The 25,877-nt window shown below is 34.4% G+C and overlaps 1 protein-coding gene and 1 non-coding gene across 2 annotated transcripts in view; both read right to left on the bottom strand.

The window, feature by feature from the left end:
- Positions 1-611: 611 nt before the first annotated feature.
- The window catches only part of OSTM1 (osteoclastogenesis associated transmembrane protein 1), a 36,924-nt gene continuing 11,658 nt past the window's right edge, over positions 612-25,877 (bottom strand). The window contains exons 2-6 of the mRNA XM_059942007.1: positions 24,461-24,575; positions 12,375-12,472; positions 7,863-8,030; positions 5,641-5,806; positions 612-1,919 (exon numbers count right to left, since the gene is read on the bottom strand). Of these exons, the coding sequence (XP_059797990.1) occupies positions 1,864-1,919; positions 5,641-5,806; positions 7,863-8,030; positions 12,375-12,472; positions 24,461-24,575 (603 nt within the window). The 3' untranslated portion in view covers positions 612-1,863. The remainder of the gene's footprint in view (positions 1,920-5,640; positions 5,807-7,862; positions 8,031-12,374; positions 12,473-24,460; positions 24,576-25,877) is intronic.
- LOC132376468 (U6 spliceosomal RNA) lies at positions 19,353-19,459 on the bottom strand. The gene has a single exon (XR_009506306.1). It is a non-coding gene; the product is annotated as a U6 spliceosomal RNA (small nuclear RNA).

Genomic DNA, 25,877 nt, shown 5'->3' with positions numbered 1-25,877 from the left:
CTTATTTTTGAAATCTATTGCTGATGCTACTTCTACAGAGCAATGACTCAACCAGAAAAATATTAAAGGCTGCCTTTTCTTTTGTAAAGTGCTTATTAGCAACCATATCCAAAAGCAATGGTTTTCAGAAATACATGATATTAAAAGGTGCTCAAAGAGTCACTTCTTACAGAATCAAATATGCCATTTTGTAACTTTGTACATGTAAACTGATTTTATCTGCATTAATGAAAGATTGCTTTCAATGGCCCTCAACCATATGCTTCAAATCAAGACAGTGCTATTAGCATCAGCAGCATGAACAGTAACAGCAGAATAAACCCCAGCACATTTTAAATGGATCACAGCAGACTAGAAAAACTGTAACAGCTTTTGGATATGTTGCATATCCAAGGATGAGCCTTCTCTTTCACTCTGCATATATGGTAAACATTTTAAAAAATAATAAAAACACTTTTTTGTCTCTCTATAAGAGCATTTTACAGTGTATAAAGGGATTCTGATTCTTGTACCAATTAAGCAAACTGTTTTTCTATATAAAGTAGGCTTTATATTAAAGAAAGAAAGAAAGAAAGAAAGAAAGAAAGAAAGAAAGAAGAAAAGAAAGCCTATTTCCACCAAGACAGCTAGAAGGAATTAACAAGTGAAACACCTAATGCTAAAAACCTGAGGGAAAAAAATGTGAACAATTCTGAAATGAAGCTTTTTTTGAAAGGTTGATATAAACATTCCAGAAAGGAATTTGTTTTCGAGTGTGAACTATCTGACTTCATTTCAATCATATATCACTTTTATCTGATTTAAATAATTTAGAAAAAAATAAGCATCATCTTAACTGAACTACTTTCTGTATCAGATTCTCTTTCTGACTCACACCCCCCAGTACAAACCATTCAATATTCTTATAGTGAGCATCCCCTCTGGTCCCTGTCTATTTTCTGAATCTTAGGCTTTTTTTTACTCTTCCTTTTTCTCCCCTCCCAAACTCCCCATATATCCCAAGAGAAAATCTCTATTAAAAAATCATAATTTAAATACATTGTGACAATGTTACATTTGATTTAAAGTGGTAATAAATTATAAATTGCCAAATAATATAATCCACAATGCAAATCCCTGGTACAAAAAGAATCATCTTACCCTGAATATAATAAAGCAGTCCAGTGATTTCAAATTACTTATGAAATAAAGGCAAAAATAAGGTGTAAAACACTATTTATAAAAGTCAAGTAAGAAACCAGTTACCATAAATCTTTTTACAAAGATAAATGTAATGTGCCTTTCCATTTCTAAAAATTTTGGGGGAGGTTTATAACTAGTGGTTTCAAAAATGACTTTAAGGAAACCAGAGATTGAATTACATATTATTTGTAATATATGACATATTAAATATATGTGACAATAATACTGCAATGGTGAGAAACTTAATCTTTGGACTTGCTACTTTTCGGCAAGTAAATTTTTTTCAAAGTCTTTGCTATAACTGATTAATTTTTAAATGTTAGTTCTCAAAAACTTTGCTACTAGAGATACTATGTTAACTAAGGAGATACAGGAAGTCTCAAATAGTAACAATATGCCTACAAAATAAAACAAGATTGTTCTTGCATCTTTTGTTATTATAACAAATACACTTTAAAATAGACAACATTGCTATGCCTGTAAATTAAAAATACCCAAACCCTTAAAAAGGGGGTGGAACAGGAAAGAAAAATTGAAAATTCTTATTTAAAAATAAATCTGAAGTCCTTGCATTTCTTAAGAACTTGACTTGTTAAATCACGGTTTATCTTCTTTTGGACCAAGCTGTGTCTTCCACCATTCATCCATGGGATATGATGTCAATTCTCCATTCTGTAGGTTTCAGTGTGAATTTTCTTGAATGTTTGCAAAGCTGGTACTGGACTTGAGACGTTTGGCTAAATAAATCAAAAGTATTATATTTTAACTTAAATTTAATTCTCTAAACATGATTATTCATTATTTTATGTAAACTATAGTATTCATCTATTAATTCTATGTTTGAATCTGAATAGATTCAATCTTATAAGAATTAAACCTAAATCTATTTTTTTCTACCAACCTCAAAAGATATAACTTTGCTAGAAGCTGCACATGACTTTGTTAGAAGCAGTACCAAATAAAACAGACATAATTTATAACAGCCTGAACAATACAGTCTTAAATATGTAATAAAAATGAAAGTACTCTACTTTAAAAATGGAAGTGCTGTAAAGTATAATAATAAAATTATATATTTGAAAGTCTAATCTAGAAATCCAAATCTAAATTTCTCTTAAAAGAATTCAGTGAAAGAACTCTGTAATGTTTAAAAAAAAACACATTCAAATGGCTTACAAAGAAAAGTGAGTTGGATATTACACACATGTGCACAAACATATATGGCAGCTAATAAAATATGTACAATCAGTTTTGATCATGATGCTAATGGGACTGAGTCATTAGAGTTAATAAGAAAATCATGGCTATTTGGCTTGATAATATGTTTTGTTCTTTAGTTAAACATGAATGTTTCTCATGTTCCAGAAATTAAAAACAACCATGCCATAGTGAAAGTATCTTACATTGGATAACTAGGAATCTCTCTACTTCAGAGGTTCTCAACACTAGAATAGAGGTTATGATTTAGAAGGTCTGCAATGGGATTCAGGCATTTAATTTTTGTTTTTGTGTTTTGAAAGCTCTGCAGACAATTCTGGTATGTGGCCAAGGATGAGAACCACTGTTCTAGTTTCTGTCAGGGTCTCCCCTGACAACTCTAAGTGGAAGATGACAACATGGCTTCCTGGACCAGTGTATTGCTTCAGCCTAAACTGAAAGTCTACTTCTTAAGCCTTCAGTGGATTTGGGAAGCAAACTAAATCAAAAGGGTTTTTTTTTTTAATGTTGTTTAAAATTATTAAAAGTAATCTAGTTTCTATTTACCAAATTCATTAAACTAACCAGGTAGCAATACCAGTGAGTACATACAACTACAACTTCCTTGCTTCCTTATTCTCTATCTGATAAATCCCTACATCCTCCAAAATTCTACTCCAGGGATCTTCTAATGGTGAATTCCAACACCCCAAATGCAGAGTTCGTCTTCTATCCCTCTGTGGTCCAACCACACCGTATGCACTTCTACTACATTTGTTGTAATGATTGGATTACGGTCGGTATGTTCTTTGAGGGCATCTATTGTGCTTTGTTCCTTTTTAAATCCCTAATTCCTACCATAGGACTTGATGAATGGAAGCATATAAAATGGTAGCATAAAGAAAAGTAAATTAAAATTTCCATGAGGTATCAGCACAAGAACTATTTGCTTACACTAGCATTTCCTTAAGTTCATCATTTAATTCATAAACAATGCTTCTATGAAACATTAATAGGTATTATGCAAAGGTCCTATTGTCAAGTTTGGGGGATGTAATCTCAGAGGCCTTAATTTATATTCAGGTACATTACGAAGCTCATGAAAAGGAATTTCACAGGACTAGTATTTTAAGGAACACACTCTAGGAGTTGCTAACATTAAGTACAATGTTCTTTTATTCAACAAATATTTTTGAGTATCTACTATGGGCCAGGTACTTTCTAGATGCTGGTGATATAGTGGTGAGCAACATAAACAAAATCCTTTTTCTGATGGAACTTACAGTTGAGTCAGGGTAGACAAACAAATGAGGTAGAAAATAAGTGGAAAAGTTAATTTAAATAGGCTAAATAGTGATTAAATGCTATTAAAGAAAGATGATACAGAAGAATTTTAAAAAGGGTGTATTCTTAGGTTGGGGGGGTCATAAAAGTTCTCTTTGTGTAAGTAACCTTTGACCTAAGTCCTGGATGACAAGGAGCCAGTCAAGGAAAGCAGAGAGGGAAAAATACAAGAACCTCGGAAAGAGGGCAGCGTGAATGAGCTTGGTGTTTGAGAGGAGCAGAAAGAAGGCCAGACTGCCTACATACAGCATCATGAGAAAGGAGACGGGTAGACACAGGAGTTTAGGAAGGCAGATGGGGACCAGGTCACATGCAGCTTGGAAAGCAGACCTTGGAATAAGTCTGTATTTTATTCTAGGTGCGATGGGTACACGGGAAGGGTTTCAAATGGGAGAGGAGCATGTGGTAAAATTTATGTTTAAAAATTTACTCTAGCCACTATACCGACAATGGATTGTAGTGGGTCAAGAAGTAGAAGTAGGGATACCAGTTAAGGGACCTCTGCCTTAGTGCTGGTAAGAGACGGTGATGGCCTGGGCTAAGGTATTACCAATGGGGATAGAGAAAAGATAATTTAAGATAGCTTTTTGGAAATAGAGCTGGCAGTACTCGCTGATGAATTGAAAAGGGGTAGGGGAGGGAATAAGGGAATGGGGAAAGAAAAGAAAAGAAAAAGAGTTCAGATATTGAAAGATATTAAAAGAAATTAAACGACTACAAGATTTGTGGCTTATACAAGCAAATGGATGGTAATGACTTTTATTGTGAAAACAATCAAACAAACAAAAACACTGATCAGAAGTACTATATATCTTCTGTAGAGTTAAATAGATTTGCAAAGCAAATAAGACGCTAAACTTTAAAATACACCAAGCCCTGGAAAATATAGTTTCTCAACGGTGAGGTCCCTGCAATGTTTTGTTATTACTCTAAAGAAGCACTTTTAGGCCCGAGTTATTACATATTTACAGAATGCTGGCAATCTTCAAAATACTTTACTAAATACACTCATGATAAAGACTCTCTCCTCTAGTAGCTAGCTTTTTGAGGTGACAAGACATTACAAATTCAATGTAAACTGATCTACAAGCAATCTGTTTTTTTTTTTTAAGTTAGATATATTAGAAGTGAAGTTAGATAAATCATGAAGAAATGCCAGAAAGAAATTTACAGGGGAAAGAATTTTTATATCATAGGTTCCTAGACTAGGAATAATATTTGAGAGAAAAAAAGCCTGACTTTTTTTTCTCCAGAAAACATTCTTTTAAAAAAACTAAAATTACTAAGGGATAAGCCCATACTTTCATTCTGATAATAAACAAGAAACCTACGAGATTTGGAGGTCACTTTTCTTTGGCTAGTTGGGACCTTCTAGTTAGTGTTTTTTTCTGCTCTGCCCTATTTGATGGGGAGAAAGGAAAGGAATGAACACATACTGAGCACATGCTATGTGTCAAGTAACTTTCTTGCAACTACAATTCCAATTTGTTCATAAACAAATTGTCTGTGTGTAAGCTACAGTTTCTCCCTGCCTGCTACTTGTTTGGTGGTTCTGTCATGGGTGGTTCTGCCAATGGGCCTAAGAGCTCTCTACTATTTATCTCCCTATTATGGCTATTTCAGGTCTGCAAAGCCTTTGTTGCTATTCCTTTGTTGTTGTCAACCTTATTCCAGGGAATCTAGCTTTCTCAATTAAAGCTTCTGAAAGATACTGTATGTTAAAGTTTGATTATAAAGTCACTTAACTTACACATCTCTTCTGTTAGTAAGCACAGTTGTAAAATTTGAAGAAGAGAGCTGTTTTAGGCTAATATAGTTTGAGTTCTCAGAGTATATATTATTTCTAAAACAGGCTTAGATTTTTTTAAATACAGGTTTTTAATCTAAATAAATGAACAACCATAAAAAGAAACTTACGTAGAATGAGTTTGCGTTTCTTTTGCTCTGAGTGAAGAAAACTACTAAGGTAGAAGACAACAGGTAGAAAGAGAATGAACACAGCAACAGCAATTACAGGCACTGTGTCACTGCAAGGGACTGAACAGTTGAAAGTTCGACTCCAAAGTTTTCGAGTAATATTCATCTGAAACAATAACAAATAATGTTACTCTATTTTATATTTAATTTGTCTTCAATTTCATACAATTATTTTGTCAATAAAAAGAACCGCAAATTTAGACTAAATACACATCCCTAAAAAATCTATTAATAGTTGAGGACAATTTCTTCTGTCAGGGAAATAAGTTGGTTCACGATTAGTCATTGTATAAATTTATATCCATACAGAAATTTCATATTGTAAATTCAATACTGTCCAAAGAATGTCAGCTTTTCACAGACTTTAAACACAGAACTTGTATCAATAGAAATATACTGTGCTTCATTCATTAAAAAAGATTTAAAAGGGTAACTATGTGAGGTGATGAATGTCAATAATTAGACTGTGGGAATCCTTTTGCAATATGTATGTATATCAAATCATCATACTGTACACTTTAAATATATTACAATTTTATTTGTCAAGTACATCTCAACAAAACTGGGGGGGAGGGGAAGTCTCACAAAAACAAACAAACAAAATATTTTCTTTCATATGTTACCTATGTAATCTCACTGAGCTTGTTGCAATATTTTTAGAATGGAGATAAAAATATCAACTTTATAGGGCTTCTCTTCAAGAGATGATATCTATGACATGCTTAATAGCTTATCTAAGATACTATGAAAGATTCATACTCATGGCAAGTAATTTTTTAAGTACATAATATCTAATGAGTCATGGAAACTTTATTAGACAATATTAATATCTTATTTAGCCCCTAGATACACTTAGGGGCTGCAGTATCTCACTTTCACTGAGCTCATGATTTCTGTCAAACAGGTTAAATGATGTAAGGAAGCTATCAAATTTAGCGTTTACAACTGTTCTTGCCTGGATTTTGTTTAATTGAGATATGGTTTACAAATGGTGCACTGTATGTCTGTTGTAATTTTTGTTTATTGCAAAGATGGATGTTCTAAAATAGGTTGGTCATGTTGATTTGCTGTGTAATCCAACTTGTGTCATAGAACCAATATTCATTTTTCTTCTTTATTTAAAAAAAAATAGACTATTATTCTTTAAAAAGATGTTTATTATTTATTGGGAACCTACTAGAAGCCAGGTACTACTCTAAACATTAGTAACAGAGCAGTAACAAACAAAAATCCCCATGGTGTATCCATTTTAAGTGCTTTTTACCATTCTAAATATTACAGATCCACTATGTTCACTCTGAGCTGCTATAATTCACACTCATCATTCTCAAACATTAAGTTTACCAATTTTGACCACAAGTTCTCTGTTTTTTGCCAATAAATTTTCAGTTTCCTCTAATGCCTCAATAGTCAGGCATCGTATTCCCATAAAAAGGCATGATTGCCATCTAGTGGTGCCCCATGTAAAGGCAGGCTATTCAACTGAGGAAAAAGTTTCTGTTGACTATTCATTCAATCAATACATGTTACTAAGGGCCCACTATTTGCTAGGCGCTGTTCTAGATACTGAACAGTGAACTAAAAGGCCATGACGTCCTTGTTCTCATATGGTTTATATTTTAGTAAGGGGAGAAAGACTACAAATAAGTAAACAAAACTTTTCAGATGGTAACAGATATAAAGAAATAAACAAAGCAACGGGATAGGAAGTAACTGAGGAATGGCTTCAGAAACATATTGTAGCAAAACCTAGAGACTTCTTGAATTAGCAACAAGTGCACAAGAAACTGAAATGAAAACATTTAACAACACCCACACCTCTGAAAATGACACACATTATCAAACTTAAAAAACAAAATGTATAAATGGAGCATAATCTATAAAAATAGTAAATCACTATGTTGTATACCTGAAACGAATATAATATTGTAAATCAACTATACTTAATAAAAAGAAGTCAAATATACCAAATTATCAACTTACTTATGAAGTACCTGATTAATTTCCATTTTAGTTTGACACATCAGGATATTCTAAAACTTTACTACTTAGCAACTAGTTATTTCTGGTTGAAGATACCATATGCAAATTCCAATAATAATACTGAAGGCATATTCAACAACACTGCAAACCACGTGTTGTATCAGAAGCAAGGTACTTACTGCATCTTCCACGTCAATGCATAAGTGTGTTCCAGATTCAGCCTTATTTTCAAGTTCATTCATTTTTTGCATTTCACAGTACAGACTACTCAGAGTTTTGTATGCTTCACGACAGTTTTTGCATACTTCCGAATAATTTCTTAACTGAAGAAGACTGTGTGCGCTCCCCTAAAATGTCAAAGGCACATATAATACACACAATAAACATTACATTTTTTAAACTTATTTGCCCTCCTGGAGGAAATAATAGAGTATGTTAAAGTGCTGAGCTGTGATGTGGGGCAGGTTTGCTAAACCACTCTGAGCCTCTGTTTTATCTATAAAATAGGGATACCCTTACCTGTATTACAGGTCCCAAGGAATAGAGACTGGTATGTAGCACACAGCAAAATATTTGGCACTTTCTAGTTGCCCCTGAATTTTGAAAACCACTGCACTAGCCACTGTTAACTGAGGGCAACACTAGCTCATATACCAAATTATTGATGCCTAAATACCAAAAATTTACTAAGTTATCTTGTCATTTATACATCTGCCCTTATCTATCCTACACTCACCAAATAAAGTATCCCCTTGCCTGTGCTGACTTGAACCCTGAAGTCTGCCTTATTGAGACAGAGAAGACTTTATAATGAGTTACGAAAAGGCACCCAAACTACATCCCTCCCCCAGCCCTCTTACCCCAAGGCTTTTAAGGCTTTTAATCCAGGCCTTTCAAGTCAACAAAAAGGGACTAACACCAATGAATCATATAACCTAAAATATAACCTCAGGTACTGGATATAAGACATTATGTTAGTGAATCTCAATGTTTTCCACTTCTGGGACTGACACTTGTATTTTAAGAACAAGTTTGCTAAACAGTCAATTCACACTTTTGTTTTCTACTCCCTTTATTCTTTACCTTATAGCCTGGAGAAATAATATTAACTGACTATCAGAATGAAAGAGAAAAGGAAAAATTAAAGGAATTAAGCTGATGTAGCCCCTACAACATTACCCTTACTATCGACTTGACAGAGAAACTCAGACTCTCTTTAGTTCTGCCACAAGAAATAGCCCATTGCCTGTTTTTCACAGAACAAGTGTACATTCAGCTAAATGTGTTCGATCAAAAATGGAGCACAGTACCTTGATGGGGGAGTATAACTTAGTCATTTATATTAAAACTTAAAATGTACATATCGTTTGATGTTGCAATTTCACTTCTAGGAATCTACCAGACAGATAAAGATACAAATACCTGCAAAAGACTGTCCATATTTGTGATAGTAAAATACTGAACCAAACAAAAATCTCCATCGATACAGGGACTGACTGACTAAATGGTGGCATAGTCAAACAACAAAAAGCCCTGCAACGTTTAAAGCAAATGAGGAAGTAGGATTCTGGGAAAATGATGACATCAGCATGTGCCATTCCTGATTTCTTTTCTGAAGAGACTCAAGAACAGAAGAGTAAACCCAGGCCCTTGATAGCGCTGTTAATTATAGAGGCATGACATGCACATTTCATCACAGGAAGGTTGTATGACAGCTGTCACACCACTCCCAGAGAAACTAGCCGGAACCACAGTCTCTTGTGACCCTCTATCCCCTGCAACCACCTACTGTCCTCTGGAGAAGTGAGGGGCTGGAATAATAGCCCCACCCTGCCTGCGGGACCACCCACAAAAAGCAGTCTCCACAGTCACCCAGACAGTCCAGGTTCCCAGAGAAGCCACCTGCAAACACATACTACATAAGGTGGAGCTGGTCTGGAACCTAAACTCACATCTCTGCCTCATCACTGAGCCAGAAGGCACTGCCACAGCCAATACCATTAATTTCACTGCTACCACCTATCTCTTTAGCTGGTTCCCCTTCCCTTTCAAACACACACTCACACTCACACACACACACACAACCTATAAAACATAGGCATTGCCCAGAACTCAGTCCTTGGGGCCTCTTCATCATCTCTATCTACACTCACTCACATCCAAGTCTCCAGGTTTGATACCATCTGTACCTGATGACTCTCAAATCTACAGCTCCAGCTCATACCTCTCCCTTGATAATAAACAAACAAACTAACTAATTAGTTAATTAATTTTTTAAAACCATTCAATTCAAGGAAATAGAAAAATGACAAAACCAAAAGAATACAGGAGGAATTAATAAATGCAAAAGCATAACTTAACACATTAAGAAAAAGAAAACAGAAACTGATAAATAAAGCCAAAGGTGGGTTTTCAAAAAGATCAATAAATATAAATGTATCTTCAACAAGCCTAAAGAAAATTCAAGGGAAAAAAGGACTCACAAGTACAGCATTTGGAAATAGAAAGGAAATGTAGCTATATATATTATAGAAATTTTAAGGAGTAACCAATTACTAAATGCAATGCATTATCCTGGAATGAATCCTGAAACAGAAAAGGACATTAGTAGAAAAACTGGTGAAATCAGAATGAAGTCTGGCATTTAGTTAATAGTTACATACCAATGTTCATTTCTTATTTTTGACTAATGTACCTTGGTAACATAAGGTGAACATTAGGGGAAACTAGGTCAGGGATATACAGGAATTCTCTGTATTACCTTTGCAACTTTTCTGTCAGTCTAAAATTATTCCAAAAAAAAAAAAAAAACCATTTAAAAATAGGCAGTTAAAATCTGTAGTGGGGGAAGAAAAGATATCGTTCATAAGGGCACCAAACACTGTGTAATACCTTGAAATAAACTTAAGAAATGTGTAAACCTATATGAAATTTAAATAAATAAGTAAAACTGTGCTAGAGAACATTAAAAAATAAAGAATAATGGTGGTTGCCAGGGGTTAGAGAAGGAGGAAATGGGGAGTTATTACTTAATGTGTACTGAGTTTCAGTTTGAGAAGATGAAACATTCTGGAGATGGATGGTGGTAGAGTTGTACAACAATGTGAGTGTACTTAATGTCACTGAACTGTACACTTAAAAACTGTAATGTGGTAAATTTTATATTCTATTTTACTGCAATAAAAAATAGTGAATATATACTGTACTCCTAGATAGGAAAGCTTAATATCATAACAGGTCAATTTTTCCCAAATGATGACTCTAAAATGTAATGCAATTCTAATAAAATATCAAAATGATTGATTATTTTGAACTTGGTTCTAAAATTCATTTCATGGATTTATTTAGTAAATCATGTTTTGAAAGTCAAGAAGCCATCAGGAAAAAAAGGTTGGTGCTAAGCCTCACATCTTACACCAAAATAAATTTCAAACAGATAAATGATGTTTAAATATACAAAACAAAACCATGAAAGTCCTAAAACAATCACAGGAGAAATTTTAAAAATAATCTCAAAGTGGGAAAAGGCCTTCTAGTGGGACACAAAATCCACAAGCCATTAAATTAATTTTGGTAAATCTAACAACATAAAAATTAAAATGTTCTTCATATCAAAAAGAGAAGTATGATAAAAAGACAAACAACAAATGAGGAAAAAATATTTGCAACTAACATCCCAGGAAAAATGCTAATTTCCCTAAAGTACATTCATCAAAACTAGTGTCTTTGGTCTCTAAAACCAAAGAGTTCCTAGTCAAATAGGCTTGGTAAATGCTGTATACAAAGTTACCATTTGAAGTTCTATATAATGTACATTAGTCCACTAAAGTTCTGCAGTCCTGTATTAAAGCATTTCTTACCCTTATTAAGAATACTAGACCTTTTTTATGGGCTATCTATTAAAATCTTGCAGAACATATTTTGGGAAATGTTCATCTAATAGTTTTTATTATACTCAGGGAAATTCATATTCTATGTTATCACATTTATTAAAGAGAAAGTCATACATACCTATATCCTAAATATATTTCTATCTATTTGTGGGGATTAGCTACTTGTTAAAAAGCAAGTTTCAAAACTAGGATTTTACCAGAATTCCAGTTTCACCCCTCACCACTACCAGGAACGTTCCAGTACTAACATTCAAGGGTCAGAGGTGGAGAAAACAAAACCCAATAAGGTAGGTTTCTTAAAGGCTACCTTTTATATTATAATTCAAAACTCAAAGTTACCTTATTAAACAGCACCTTTTAAAGTAGGTAGAATATATTTAAGCAAACATTGAGGCAAAGAATAAGCTTTTTATAGACAGAATCATACAATTGTAAAATACATTATTGCATAAACAAAGTCAAGAAAAATTATTGTCAGATAGAACAACGCTGTGTTTTAATTAAACAATCACATGCCTCAGTTAATATGTTCATACTCATTAACTCATTGGATCCTGACTACAAAATACTGGAAGGTAGGCAGGGTAGATCTTACTATTCCCATCTTACAAATTAAAAAACTGAAGTTTTGATGATTTGCCTAAGGGCTAGTAATAGAAGAATTTAGCAGAAATCCAGGTCTACCTCTACACTGTGTATGTAGATAAATATCAACAATTAATGCTATAAAAATTGGAATTATTTATTATTCACTTGGACAAGGCAGCATTTTAATTTCAAGTGTCATATATAAAATACCTGAAGGTTATTCTCAAAGCAGGTCAAGGTGTGATTAAACAGATTCAGGAAGTATACTGTGCTATTTGATAATTCTTCACTTTTGTTCGTTAAACAATCTGTCAAGAAACCAAAAAATATATTAATATATCTCAAGCAACAATTACATATAGTCATTTATCTCTCAAGCTGTTATCTTCTGTTTCACACTATCGTAATCCTTTATTCAAACAAGCATGAAGTGTTCCACGTTAAGAGAATTTTCCAAATACATGAAGCTTAACCTTTTTAGTTTCCAAAAGATTTTTTTTACATCATAACCATTTTAATGAAAATATTAAAATAGTCACATACTTTTCTCTCTTTGTAAAAACCATATACCAAGTAAAATTGAAATTGATTTTTGACGGTGCAAAGTCTTAATCATGAATATCAGTTATCAAATGCTGCCTTAATAGGAGTACTCTTAGTGCTGTTTAGGCATAAGACTATTTATCCTGCATTAATTTTAGCTAAATTCATATGCTGTTTGATTGTTTTCTGTGTTAAATTTAGTAGTTCTGGGTCTCTTCCATCTTCACTAGTGGGTCAGTTATTGCATCCAAGATGTTAATCTTTTAAAATCTGCTCTTTCTAATCTGTTGTGAGTTGGGAGACCAGAGAAACAAGCTGGCAAGAATTTTGCATAAAATACTGATAAAGGGACTTCAAGTAAAACCTGGAAATAAATACACTTGTTTTATGTCTTTCTAAAAATCTTACATAAATGATATTCCTCTGCAACTTGCTACTCTCACTTAGCATTAGCTCAAGTTCATTCCTGTGAATTGTTTTCTATGTATGAACATAGCACAATTTTTTAATCTATTCTCCCTTCTTGGATGAACTTATTCTTTATCCTCAGTTTGCTTTTACCTCTCCCTGTGCTCTCAGCTTACCCTCTGGGATCTAGGTTCAAGTGCCTGGCATCATATCCTGGAACTCATGGTCAACCATTTCAATCTCACTTTCCTAGAATCCTTGTCCTTTTTACATTCCACATACTCACAAATATTTAAAACCTTCATTAACTTTCTCTACTCCCAACTGTGGTTGTAGAACACTGTTATAGAAAATTCTAAAGTTATAATGAGGGGACTCAATTCAAAATAGTTTCAGGGCCACAAAACAATCCTTGTAGATGCCCTACCAATTACTCCACAAGGGATGTTCAAATACTTTCTATTCTCTAGTACTCAACCATACTCTTGTTCTTCTTAAATTTAACTGAGAGCTGTATATTATACACACTCAGGGCCATCTATTATAATCTGTCAACTGGGAGTGGAGAGACAGGATAGAAGGCTGTTGCAATTATCCAGGAGAAAGGTGGCAATGCAAACAGAAAGAAATCAATGGGTAAGAGATACACTGAATAGATAGTGAAGAGTACCAGAATATGCCAACTCAAAATATGCCTCTTTGGCATATGGATTATTCTGAGCTAAAGGCCTTTAAGGACTTCCCTGGTGGTGCAGTGGTTAAGGATCTGCCTGCCAATGCAGGGGACATGGGTTCGAGCCCTGGTTGGGAAAGATCCCACATGCTGCGGAGCAACTAAGCCCGTGCGCCACAGCTACTGAGTCTGCGCTCTAGAGCCCATTAGCCACAACTACTGAGCTCGTGTGCTACAACTACTGAAGCCTGCGCGCCTAGAGCCTGTTCCCCACAACAAGAGAAGCCACTGCAGGGAGAAGCCTGCGCACCACAAAGAAGAGTAGCCCCCGCTCACCGCAAATAGAGAAAGCCCGCGCACAGCAACAAAGACCCAACGCAACCAAAAATAAATAAATTAAAAAAAAATAAAGGCCTTTAAGAACCAACAGATTCAGGAAAAACTCTAAAAACAGGGCACAAGTTTTTATTTTGTAGATAAAATTTACACTTGTAAAGGAAATTTCCATTTGTAAAGATGTCCCTCTCTCTCAAGAAAAAGAAAAGGGAGGACTCTTAACAACTAACTCTTACCAATGGAGATGGTTCTAACTTAAACCTATATAACAAACCTTACTAAACAATCCTGTTTACCATACTTCTCCTGGTCACTTTCCCATAACTTGCCTCCTTCAACCAGAAGACCAAAACCCTTTCTCCTCTGATTATCCTAAGATGGTATATAAACCCAAATTCTAACCATCTCTTTGGGTTACTGATCATTGGGTGCTCCCGTGTGTACATGTGCAATGCACTTGTTAATAAACTTCTGTTTGTTTTCTCTTGTTTCTCCGTCTTTGGCCAGTCTAATTAGAGAGTTCCAGCCAGAGAACCTAAAATGGATAGAGGAAAAAGATTTTTTCCCTCCCTTAGAGTAGACATTAGGGTATAACACACTATACGATGCATGCACTATTATAAACAACAATCACTACAATGAAAGCTAATGTTAACTGAGTAGTTGCTATGTTCCAAGCGCCATTCTTGTACTTTAAACACATTTATTCAATTCTTACAACAATCCTATGAGGCAAGAATTATGATCTCCATTTTCTAAATAAGGAACAGAGGCAGAGAGGAATTAAGAAGTTACCCAAGGTCATAAAACTGGTAAGTAAAAACCTGGAATTTCTACTCAGTCTGATTCCTGAGCCTGCACTTTCAAACACTACAAATATAAAATATCTATACTCTAAACAATTAAAGTTCAATACTGGGAATCAATAAATACATGCCACTGCTCCTCCCTCCACCACCCACAGATTTCTTACACCATGCAGGGATTCAGGCAGTCGCTACCAACTGATCAGTGCTGGCAACTGAGATGAAGCCTAAAACTGGTAAACAGGGCAGCAACTAGCACATTAAGACTCCTTTGTGCAAACTGGAAAAAGACATTCCCTCCAGGTAGATTATTTACAAAAGAGTGCTCCTACCTCCAGAAGCTGAGCTGGAATCCAGCCCCACTCACCCCCTTACATGGGCCCCTAGTGTAGGACTTGGCCTGCACCTGGCATACCTGGGGCCCTGCTGATGAACCTATTCCAAGAGTCTTTCCCTCTTTGAACTCACACACTGTACATTCTCTGCAGCTTTATCTTCTCCAGCATGTAAGTCCTGTTCTGACTGTTCACCTTATCATTTAAAAATCTGAGGGATCACTTCACAAATTAGGAAACAACTAGAGAAATAAAGTGATATACTGAGGATCATGCATCAAGTTAGTAAGGCATTGAAATACAAAATATACTTTCCAGGCTCTTGATTAAGTATTATCTTAATTATACCATTTTCCCTTTGCTATTTAAAAATGTTACTCTCTCTGTTGGCTTTCAAAAAGTTCACACACTAAATTCTTAAAAAAAAAAAAATAACATAAGTCTCTCTTAATCCTGGTTTAATATCATCACAAAGTAGCCTTGAATCTTTTTACACGAGGTAGAGTATACATAAATAAACAGTTACAAATATGCATAATATTATATTGTGCTAATGAGATTGAAGAAGTTTTCAGTTTCTGTAGTTGATATTTTGGAGGGAAGTAGAGGGAATACAATTTCATCCACAACAACTGTACATCTGTGTATAATGAGCCACGTCATGGCAACTGACATGCACAATATGGGGGTGTGTGTGTCCCTGTATTGTCTTACAAAAGCAGTATAAAGCATGAATATGAGTGATTCATACTTCTATACAAAGTACGTAACTGAAATAATTTCTTTATAAAAAAGTAATTTATAGAATAATGAAAAATAAATAAACAGAAAGAAGTAATTTATAAAGAAGCTTCTCTGAACAACAAAGAACTTAATCTCTTTTATCTTACTAACAGCCATTCCTTTTCACTTGAAATAATTTGAAAATTAAACTCAAAGCTAATATAGACTGGCCATCTTATTACTGCATTAATGCAGTACCATCAAAATTTTTTCAATGATCATTAGACAGTGATATTATAAAGCACAAAGAAGTTCACTTATAAAATGAGATTTTAAATGTCTTCATTATTAAAAAGCCCTGACTTTCTGATTTAAAACAAAGGAACTCCAGTAAAATTCCTCTTTTATCCTTTTGTAGGAATTGGGAGCATAAGGTTATAAGCAGTGAGAAGCTATATATTTTAGAAATTAGTAAGTTAAGAAATATTAGTAGTAATAAAGCTTCCTATAAGCACTAAGTGAAGTGGTCATTATGAATTTTCCTCATCTCAGATAATCAATGCAGCCTCATCAAGGACAGATTAGCATAGCTTCTTTCTCAGTGAGGGCTCAAGCATCAGCTCAAGAGGCATTCTTAAAGGTGTTAAGGATTCAAGTTAAGACCTTACATAGAAACCTACTAAATATCATAACAGGAATTATGTATGCATCTTTAGGTAAAGTATTTGGCATCTATTAGGAGTTTGTATAAGGATCTCTGCTGTTTTTCAAAACTAGTTATATAGAGAACAACAGAGACAATTACCAATTTCTGAAAAATAGGGCAAGCTTCAGAAAACATAGTATTAAACTATGGGAACTTTGTACCTAAACAACATAATTAAGTTTAATAAGTATGAAAACTAGGACATTTTAAGTTATAAGATATAAATAAGTGAGTCCAATGCTTAGTATGTTACCATTTAGATAAAATATGGGAAAGATGGGTTCTGATTAATTGATCTTCTGGTTAACTATTAAGTTTTATTATTGATTTTTAAAGAATCAAGACATAAAAAGTGAAGGGTGGCAGAATATTTGCCATAAGGATTATTCTGAGCTGACGGCACTTGGAAAATAGCCAAGGCAGAGAGAAGCTTTCTGTGAATTCCCCTTATCTGCTTGAAGACAGAGCTTCCAAAAGAAACTCAATTGTCATAAATCCCTTCTCCAGGAGTTTCATCAACCAGGGAAGATTTTCTCCTATCAGAGGAAAGGAGACCAATCAAACAGAATGGAGAGTCCAGAAATAAATTCCTGCATATACAGTCAACTATGAGCTGAACTCCTAGAAATAGAGAGCAGAATGGTGATTGCCAAAAGCTGGGGTGGGTGGGAGAAATGGGGAGATGTTGGTCAAAGGGCACAAACCTCCAGCTGTAAGATAAGTTCTGGGGATCAAATGTACAGTATGGTGATTTTTTTTTTTAATTTATTTATTTATTTTTGGCTGTGTTTGGTCTTTGTTTCTGTGAGAGGGCTTTCTCCAGCTGCGGCGAACGGGGGCCACTCTTCATCGCGGCCTCTCTTGTTGCAGAGCACAGGCTCCAGACGCGCAGGCTCAGTAGTTGTGGCTCACGGGCCTAGTTGCTCCGCGGCACGTGGGATCTTCTCAGACCAGGGCTCGAACCCGTGTCCCCTGCATCGGCAGGCAGACTCTCAACCACTGAGCCACCAGGGAAGCCCAGTATGGTGATTTTAGTTAGCAATACTGTATTCTATACTTGAAAATTGCTAAAAGAATAAATCTTAAATGACCTCACCACACACACACACAAAATGGTAATTATGTGACATGACGGAGGTGTTACCTAACACTATGGTGGTAATCATTCTGCAATATATAAGTGTATCAAATCAACACACTGTACACCTTAAACTTAAACAATGTTATATGTCAATTATATCTCAATAAAGTTGAAAAAAGAAAAAAATCAAAAACAAAGTACCAAAACACTTTACCATAAAGCAATTCATGGTCTCATCAAATCTGGTCACTCTACTAATTATTCACCTGTCATATGCATAAGATAACCAAGAAGCATCTCAATAACCAGGCTATCCCTATGTCAACAATACACTTTTATTTTTCTTTAAAACTTTTTTCTTTCAAACACAGACTTTTTTTTAATTTATTTTTTTACACAGCAGGTTCTTATTAGTTATCCATTTTATACACATTAGTGTATATATGTCAATCCCAATCTCCCAATTCATCACACCACCACCCCCTGCCCCGCCACTTTCCCCCCCGTGGTGCCCATACATTTGTTCTCTGCATCTGTGTCTCTATTTCTGCCCTGCAAACCCGTTCATCTGTACCATTTTTCTAGGTTCCACATATATGCGTTAACAATACACTTCTGATAACAGCTTTAAAATTGTGAAGAGGAGAAATCCTTGATATATTTTCTTTACTTCTCAACAGTCACTCTCCACAAGAATTAATTTCCATGTTATTTGTAATATGAATTGGAAGAGTTGTGTACACTCCTTTTGAGTTTCAATCAGTTTCCAAAAATTTATTTCTAACGAAGACTAATATCATTCAAAGACACGGATATTCTAAAGATAAAATAGATGGTAGTGGTAACGGAGGGCACTCTCTCTCTTTTTTTATATTGGAGTATACTTGATTAACAATGTTGTATTAGAATGGCACTCTCTTTCATTGAGTGTCTAGCCTTCCTTTCATCAAGTAATAATGGCAAAGACTAGGTGCCAACCCACAGCTAGATCAAGTAGAAAGGTGATTTTTTTGGCAGTGTATTAATTTTATAAGTATTCTTTTAAACAATATTTTAGCTTTTATATTTTTACATGTTTATATTTTTAATAATATTATTTAAAAAAATTTTAATAGCCCCTTAAATTAACTTTAAAAGATTTTTATATAATTATAGTTTTGCATTTTCTAGCACAGAGGATGAAAAAGGAATAGTCATTTTATATCAAAAGATATATTCTTACAAAATGGATCACATATTGGTTTAAGTCTCAATTAAAAACAAATTTTTTAAACACCTCAGTAGTTTTTCTTCTTCCTTTGTAATTTTTTTCCTTCCCATTTTATCTTTCAGGTGCCAGACTGAATAGACTCCAGATTATTTACCATTGAAGAGTTCTATTGCTGGCATCACTTATCAGCTCTGTATTTGCAAATTTAATAACTAGATCACCACAAAAAGTTAACTGAGACAAAAGGGTTCATAGCTTGTATTTAACAGTTTTACATAAGTTCTGAGAAAATTGACCAGTCTTTTTTTTTTATGTTTATTTTTTTTATTTTTTATTTTTTTAACATCTTTCTTGGAGTATAATTGCTAAAAATATGGAACGCTTCACGAATTTGCGTGTCATCCTTGTGCAGGGGCCATGCTAATCTTCTCTGTATCGTTCCAATTTTAGTATATGTGCTGCTGAAGCAAGCACAACCCGTCTTTTTTTATGTTTAAATAAAAAAGCAAATAATCTAGATTTGGGGGGGAATATTTATACTGTGTTTTCATGCATATACGGTAGGGGTGGAAACATAATTTTCCCTCTACCCTTGTAAGTTCTCAGCTGGGTCCCCTGTAACAACAGACAGATCAATAGGAGAAAAACAAACAGAAGTTTGTTGACTTGTATATCTCGCATATACACGGAAGATACAAAGGGAAATTGAGTAACTCAAAGGGGTGGCTTAGAAGTCAGACTTGAACATCATCTTCAGGTAAAAACAAAGAAAGATGGGTGTGGGGGAGGTCAGTTATGGGGAAATGACCAGGAAGAGTGAGGTAAACAAGCATAAGGTTATGCAGATTATGTCCCTGCCTTCTCCATTTACAAGATTCTCTAGTGATTTAAACAAGGCTTGTCAACTTAGCCCTTTTTTTTTTTTTTTAAATTTATTTATTTATTTATTTTTGGCTGTGTTGGGTCTTCGTTTCTGTGCGAGGGCTTTCTCTAGTTGCGGCAAGCGGGGGCCACTCTTCACCGCGGTGCGCAGGCCTCTGTCACGGCCTCTCCCGTTGCGGAGCACAGGCTCCAGACGCGCAGGCTCAGTAGTTGTGGCTCACAGGCCTAGTTGCTCCGCGGCATGTGGGATCTTCCCAGACCAGGGCTCGAGCCCGTGTGCCCTACATTGGCAGGCAGATTCTTAACCACTGCGCCACCAGGGAAGCCCTCTCTAGTGATTTAAAGTCATCCTTTTCTTCCTGGTACAGAGAGGGAGACACCCTTACAAGTGGAGATTTCCTTAATAAATATAAATTTCTCATACACAATGGTTATTTCTACTCTGTTTTCAGAGCTTCTCCTGTGTCTGCTGTTTCTCAAAATAATCAGCTCAAAATAATCCTTACGCCAAAGAGGCGTATTTTGGAATGGCACATTTTGGTCTCCAACAATACAAAATGACAACAGCCTAGGCAAACTTCTGATCAGGCACAAATTCATTTAAAATTATAGTGTGATATGATTGCTTTCTTCCATTTTATTAAAAGAGTAAATATCCTTTGTATTCATTCTTTTACCTATTTCTAAAGGCCAAAGATTTAAAAAAATCAATGACTGGATAGGTAACAAATGGATTATCTTTTAAGTAAAAGGAAAAGAGAAGCCTTTAGCATCATTTATTAAGAAAATAAAAGAGTGAGGATCCCATGAAATCAGTGGTTTAACAGATCTGGTTGCTAGAGATGCGACTGTCTCAGAACCTGATGCCTGATTCCTGATCATTGCTGAGCATTAACATTAGAAAATGTGCAACCTTATTACAAACTTTTTTTTCACATTATCTAGTTTTAATTTTATGTAGTACTGATAGGTCTTTAGAAAAAAAAGAGTATTTTACATTTATATTTTTAGTAAAAGACTAGGTTTTCCATAATATCAAACATGTATATAGCATAGATATTAAACTTTGCAGGGCTAAAGTGTAGGGCTAATATTTCTTAAAATGGAGACTGTGCAATGAATTTGTCAAATAGCACTTTAAAACCAAATTAGGCCTTAATTCATGAACACTGTCTATTCAGATGAACAATCTTAAAGCCTTCTGATTTTAGTTCTAGGCTCTTGATCTGCAGTCCGTTTACACTTTCTGAGCCCTCATTCTACCTCACAGGGCTTATTGTGAAGTTCAAATGAACCAAGGGCCATGACATTGAGAAATATTATTTAATTTAATTGCTGACTTGTTATTCACCTTCTTTAGCTCATTTTTTCCTTCCTTCAAATTTCTTTTCTCACTGCTTTGTAACAGAAGACTATGTTAAGAATGCTTTACTAAATTTTGGTAAAAATTGCGAAGTTTTTTGAACAATTCTTAAAATTTTTCAGAAAATGTTCATGTTATCTTTATTACAGAGATTTGCAGAGAACATAATTAGAAGTGTTTCCAGGTAATTTGGTAAAGATTATTCATTTCTAGGTAAGGTGATTATTATTTTTTTTAAAGATTTTTTTTGATGTGGACCATTTTTTTTAAAGTCTTTATTGAATTTGTTACAATATTGTTTCTGTTTTATGTTTTGGTTTTTTGGCCTCGAGGCATGTGGAATCTTAGCTCCTCAACCAGGGATCGAATCCACATCCCCTGCATCGGAAGGCAAAGTCTTAACCACTGGACCACCAGGGAAGTCCTAGATGATTACTTTAGAATGAATACCCAAGGGAAAACAGCTGAGGAGCACAAATTTATAAAACTATTTTATTTCCATATAAAATACAGAATATACATTATGATAAATTTTAAAATGTGAATGAAACAATGAATGGAAGATAACTTTTTTAAAATGCATAATCTGGAAAAAGAAAATAGCCAATCTCTCTGATTATATCTAACATATGAATAATCATGGCAGATTTGGACAGTCTGTCAAGTTTTAAAAATTTTTATGTATTTTTGAATAGGTATTAAATGCTATGGTATACAATCCAAAGGGTACAAATGTAAGCAGAATGAAAACTAAGTCTTCCTGTCTTTCCTGCCTAATCAGCTATCTAATTCTCCAAAAGATGTCATATTTCTCTGCACCTTGCTTGGCCATATATTTTGGCCAAATTAATTTTAATTAGGAAGTAAACATTTCATTTTTCTTCAAAAGAAGTTCAATCAAGGAATATTTTGAAGATAGGATGCCTCACAGAAAAACAAAGGTAACCCTAAGAATTTATTCTAAAGAGTTTTATACCTACCATACTGAGTAAATATGCAGCAAAATGTTTTCTTTCCTTTTTATTTTTTTTTTAAATAGCTGGAGAAGAAAGCTATTTTAAATTAGTAAATTCATTACAAAATACCTTTTAAAGAAAAGATGCTTTACCTCTCAAGTATGTAAATTAAGTAACATCAGTCGAAAGAAGTGAATCCCAACACATACCCCACTTATTCTAATTAACTGATTTTAAATTATTTGCAATTAACATATTTTTTCCTATATCAATGGATTTTTCTGAAGGCCTAAGAATACTTAAAAACAGCTCTTCCGTATAAGTTAAGCAAACTCTGTTCAATCATATTTATACTAAAAAGTTTTACTCCAAAAAAGTAAAGATTTGCTTTAAAAAAAAGTTAGCTGTCAGCCAAGCCTCTGTTCAAATTACCAGAAAATTTGAATTAACAGAGACAAAATTAAAAGAGTTAATATTCAATATGCATGGTATACTACAAAGGAAAAGAAACTTAGCAGGGAGTCTTTTTCCCATTTACAGTTTTCCTTCATATGAACTAAACAAAAAGACAAAGTCCTTAGAAAAGTTAAGCTCCTTAATGACTTACAGGTACACAGATTTTTAATTCACTCTATCCTTTCTATTTCCACAGCCCATGCCCTACTTCATGTTTTCTTTGCTTCTTGCCTAAACCATTGTAAGAATTTCCTCACTGGTCTCTCTCTTCCAATGGGGTTCCACCAAAAAAAAAAAAGAAAATAAAAGGGTCTTTGTAGTTTAAAAAAAAAAAAAAAGCTCAGAAAGTGCTAGGTTAAATGATGTTTAAAAGTTTTTTTTAACCTATAGTCCTTCTCACTGCCTTTAATATTCTATGTGTATTGTAAATTCCCAAGATACTATAGTATATAACCATTTCTTAATACTATGCTGGTGTTCTAAGCGGTATGAAAAATGTTGGCATAAGTGATAAACTACTATATAGGTCAAGGTCCTACCTTCCCTTTCCAAGTTTACCTCCCATTGTGCTTCCAGTATCCTGTAACTTCTACTACTCTTTTGTACCTCTGTGCCTCTGTTCACGATGCCTCCCTATCTGCACTGTCCTTCCTCTCATCTCTACTTATTGAAATCATGCCCAGCCATAAAAGTGTAGGATCAAAAGGTACTTCCTCCAGGAAGTATTTCAAATTCTCTCCAATCTGATTTATTTTCAGCTTCCCCAAGACTCTATAACTTTATTATAGCAGTTATTTGTCTGCTTTAGGTTACATTGTAACTATAACTTTCTTCCTCAAAAATTATAAGGCATAGGGCTTCCCTGGTGGTGCAGTGGTTGGGAATCTGCCTGCCAATGCAGGGGACACGGGTTCGAGCCCTTGTCTGGGAAGATCCCACATGCCGCGGAGCGACTAGGCCCGTGAGCCACAATTGCTGAGCCTGCGCGTCTGGAGCCTGTGCTCCGCAACAAGAGAGGCCGTGATAGTGAGAGGCCCGCGCACCGCGATGAAGAGTGGCCCCCGCTTGCCGCAACTAGAGAAAGCCCTCGTACAGAAACAAAGACCCAACACAGCCATAAATAAATAAATAAATAAAATTAAAAAAAAAAATTATAAGGCATAGAAAATAAGAATTTCCTAGTACATAGTTGGTATTCAAAACACTTATGAATTGAAATAGTGATTTTAATTTTTCCAAAGAATGCTTGAAAATAGATCTCATTTCATTATACAAATACATACAAGCCTGCAAAACTGGTAGAACAGACATTATCACCTCCCCCTACCACCAGATGACAGATTATTATGAACATCATAATTACTATTATATTAAGCAGCTAACATTCCTTGAACATTAACTATATGCCAGATACTAAGCTAAGTGCTTTACATAGTTTATTTTATTTATTCCTCAAAACAATCATATAAAGTAGGTTCCATTATTACCACCAATTTACGGATGAGGAAACTGAAGCTCCAAGAGGTAAAATTATATGTCCAAGGTCGGACAGTAGTAGGTTAGGGCTAATAAATGGCAGAGCTTAGAATAAAATCCAGATCTGTCTGACTGCAAAGCTCACTGTTAACTGCTACACTTTTCTGCCTTTCAGTATTTGCCCAAGTAGTTCTCACTAATAAACCGTGATGCTAATCACAGTTCATTTAAACTTAGTAATAAAAAATATTCAAAATTTTCAGAGTTCAAAATTCACTAAAATAAAATGACATCTATACTGTTGAACCATAACAGCAACATGAAAATGCAAGAATTACTTACTTGCACAATTTGCCTTCTGCCATGTGGAATTGAAAAACTCAGACAGAATCACAACTATTTGCATTCTATCTGCCATTAAGAGACTTCTGGCACAATTATGACTCTCTGAGGAATTCTATAACGACAAAAGAAAAAGAAAGAAAAATACAATCTGAATGTTTTTAGACTTCCCAAACAACAACTCGAGGCAAAAAACCTTATAAAAATAATTCAAATATTTATTATAAGCATTTAATTTTTTTTTGCTATAATCAAATAATGATGTCATTAATAATAACAACTGTAATAAAACAATAGCAGCTAACATTTATTGGTACCAGGTTCACTTGCAAGGGAAGAAAATCTTTGCTTCTTAAATAAATAAGTACTTGCTTCTATGTTACAATCTCAACTTAGGCCCACATGTAATATTTCTTACTCCTTATGCACAAGAAAAAATTCTGGAAAGCTATTCACCAAAATGTACCAGTAGTTATCTCTGAATAATGGAAATAGAGCGATTTTCATTTTCTTTTTTGCCTCTTTTACACTGTCTAAATTTTTCTACAATGAACATATATTATTTACACATTTTTAAAAACCTGGTGGGTAAATGATCACAAAACATTGTTTCATCTTCTGGGCATTTTTTGGCTCAAAATCTTAAAATCCACAAGAAAATGTGATACATCTAGTTTGTACCGAAATAGTTTGTACCCAGATAGAAGAACACGCTTTCTACAGATCGTTTTAATAATGAAACTCACACTATGCAAATAATAAATTCAAGTTCCTAAATTATTGGATCCTTATCTATTTCCTTTCCCTTTTGCCCCAAGCAAGGAACTAAGTCCTGTTGACTCTTCATTCTTTCAAAGTTATTTAACTCCTACTATTTACCAGGCACTATAAGAATCTTGGAGTTCTGAGTATACAAAGAGTATAAAGGAATGCCATCAACACTGGGTCTTCAGAACCTCCCCAGAGACATACAGATAAGGAATTAAATAGCGTCATTAGTAATAAAAGAGAGAATATGTTGACTCTAGAAAAGAACTGATCAGCCATGTGGGATAAGAAAAGAGGGAAGGAGGGCTTAACAGCAGAATTCTTGTTTTAAAATATCTCTGAAGATCATTTTGGGATGATTACCCTTTCTGTGGCTTAGTTTTGTTGTCTCATTAAAACATGCAGCCAAATGAACGCTTGCCTTTAAAATAGTAAATTGAACAAAACATTTTTAAAAGCCCTTTTCTTGGAATTGCTTTCAGAGCAATATCAGCTATAGAAGAAGATTTCATAAAAGATGAAACAATGTTTTGTGATAATTTACCCACCAGATTAAAGTAGAGCATGGCCTAAAGAGTCAGAAAAACCTGGATTACTAGCTGGTAATCTTGGACAGCTGAGGTAAACTCTCTGAGGCTCAGTTTCATGA

Source organism: Balaenoptera ricei, chromosome 12 (genome assembly GCF_028023285.1).
Source record: "Balaenoptera ricei isolate mBalRic1 chromosome 12, mBalRic1.hap2, whole genome shotgun sequence".
NCBI classification, from domain to species: Eukaryota; Metazoa; Chordata; class Mammalia; order Artiodactyla; family Balaenopteridae; genus Balaenoptera; species Balaenoptera ricei.
This window is presented reverse-complemented; position numbering and strand designations above follow the sequence as displayed.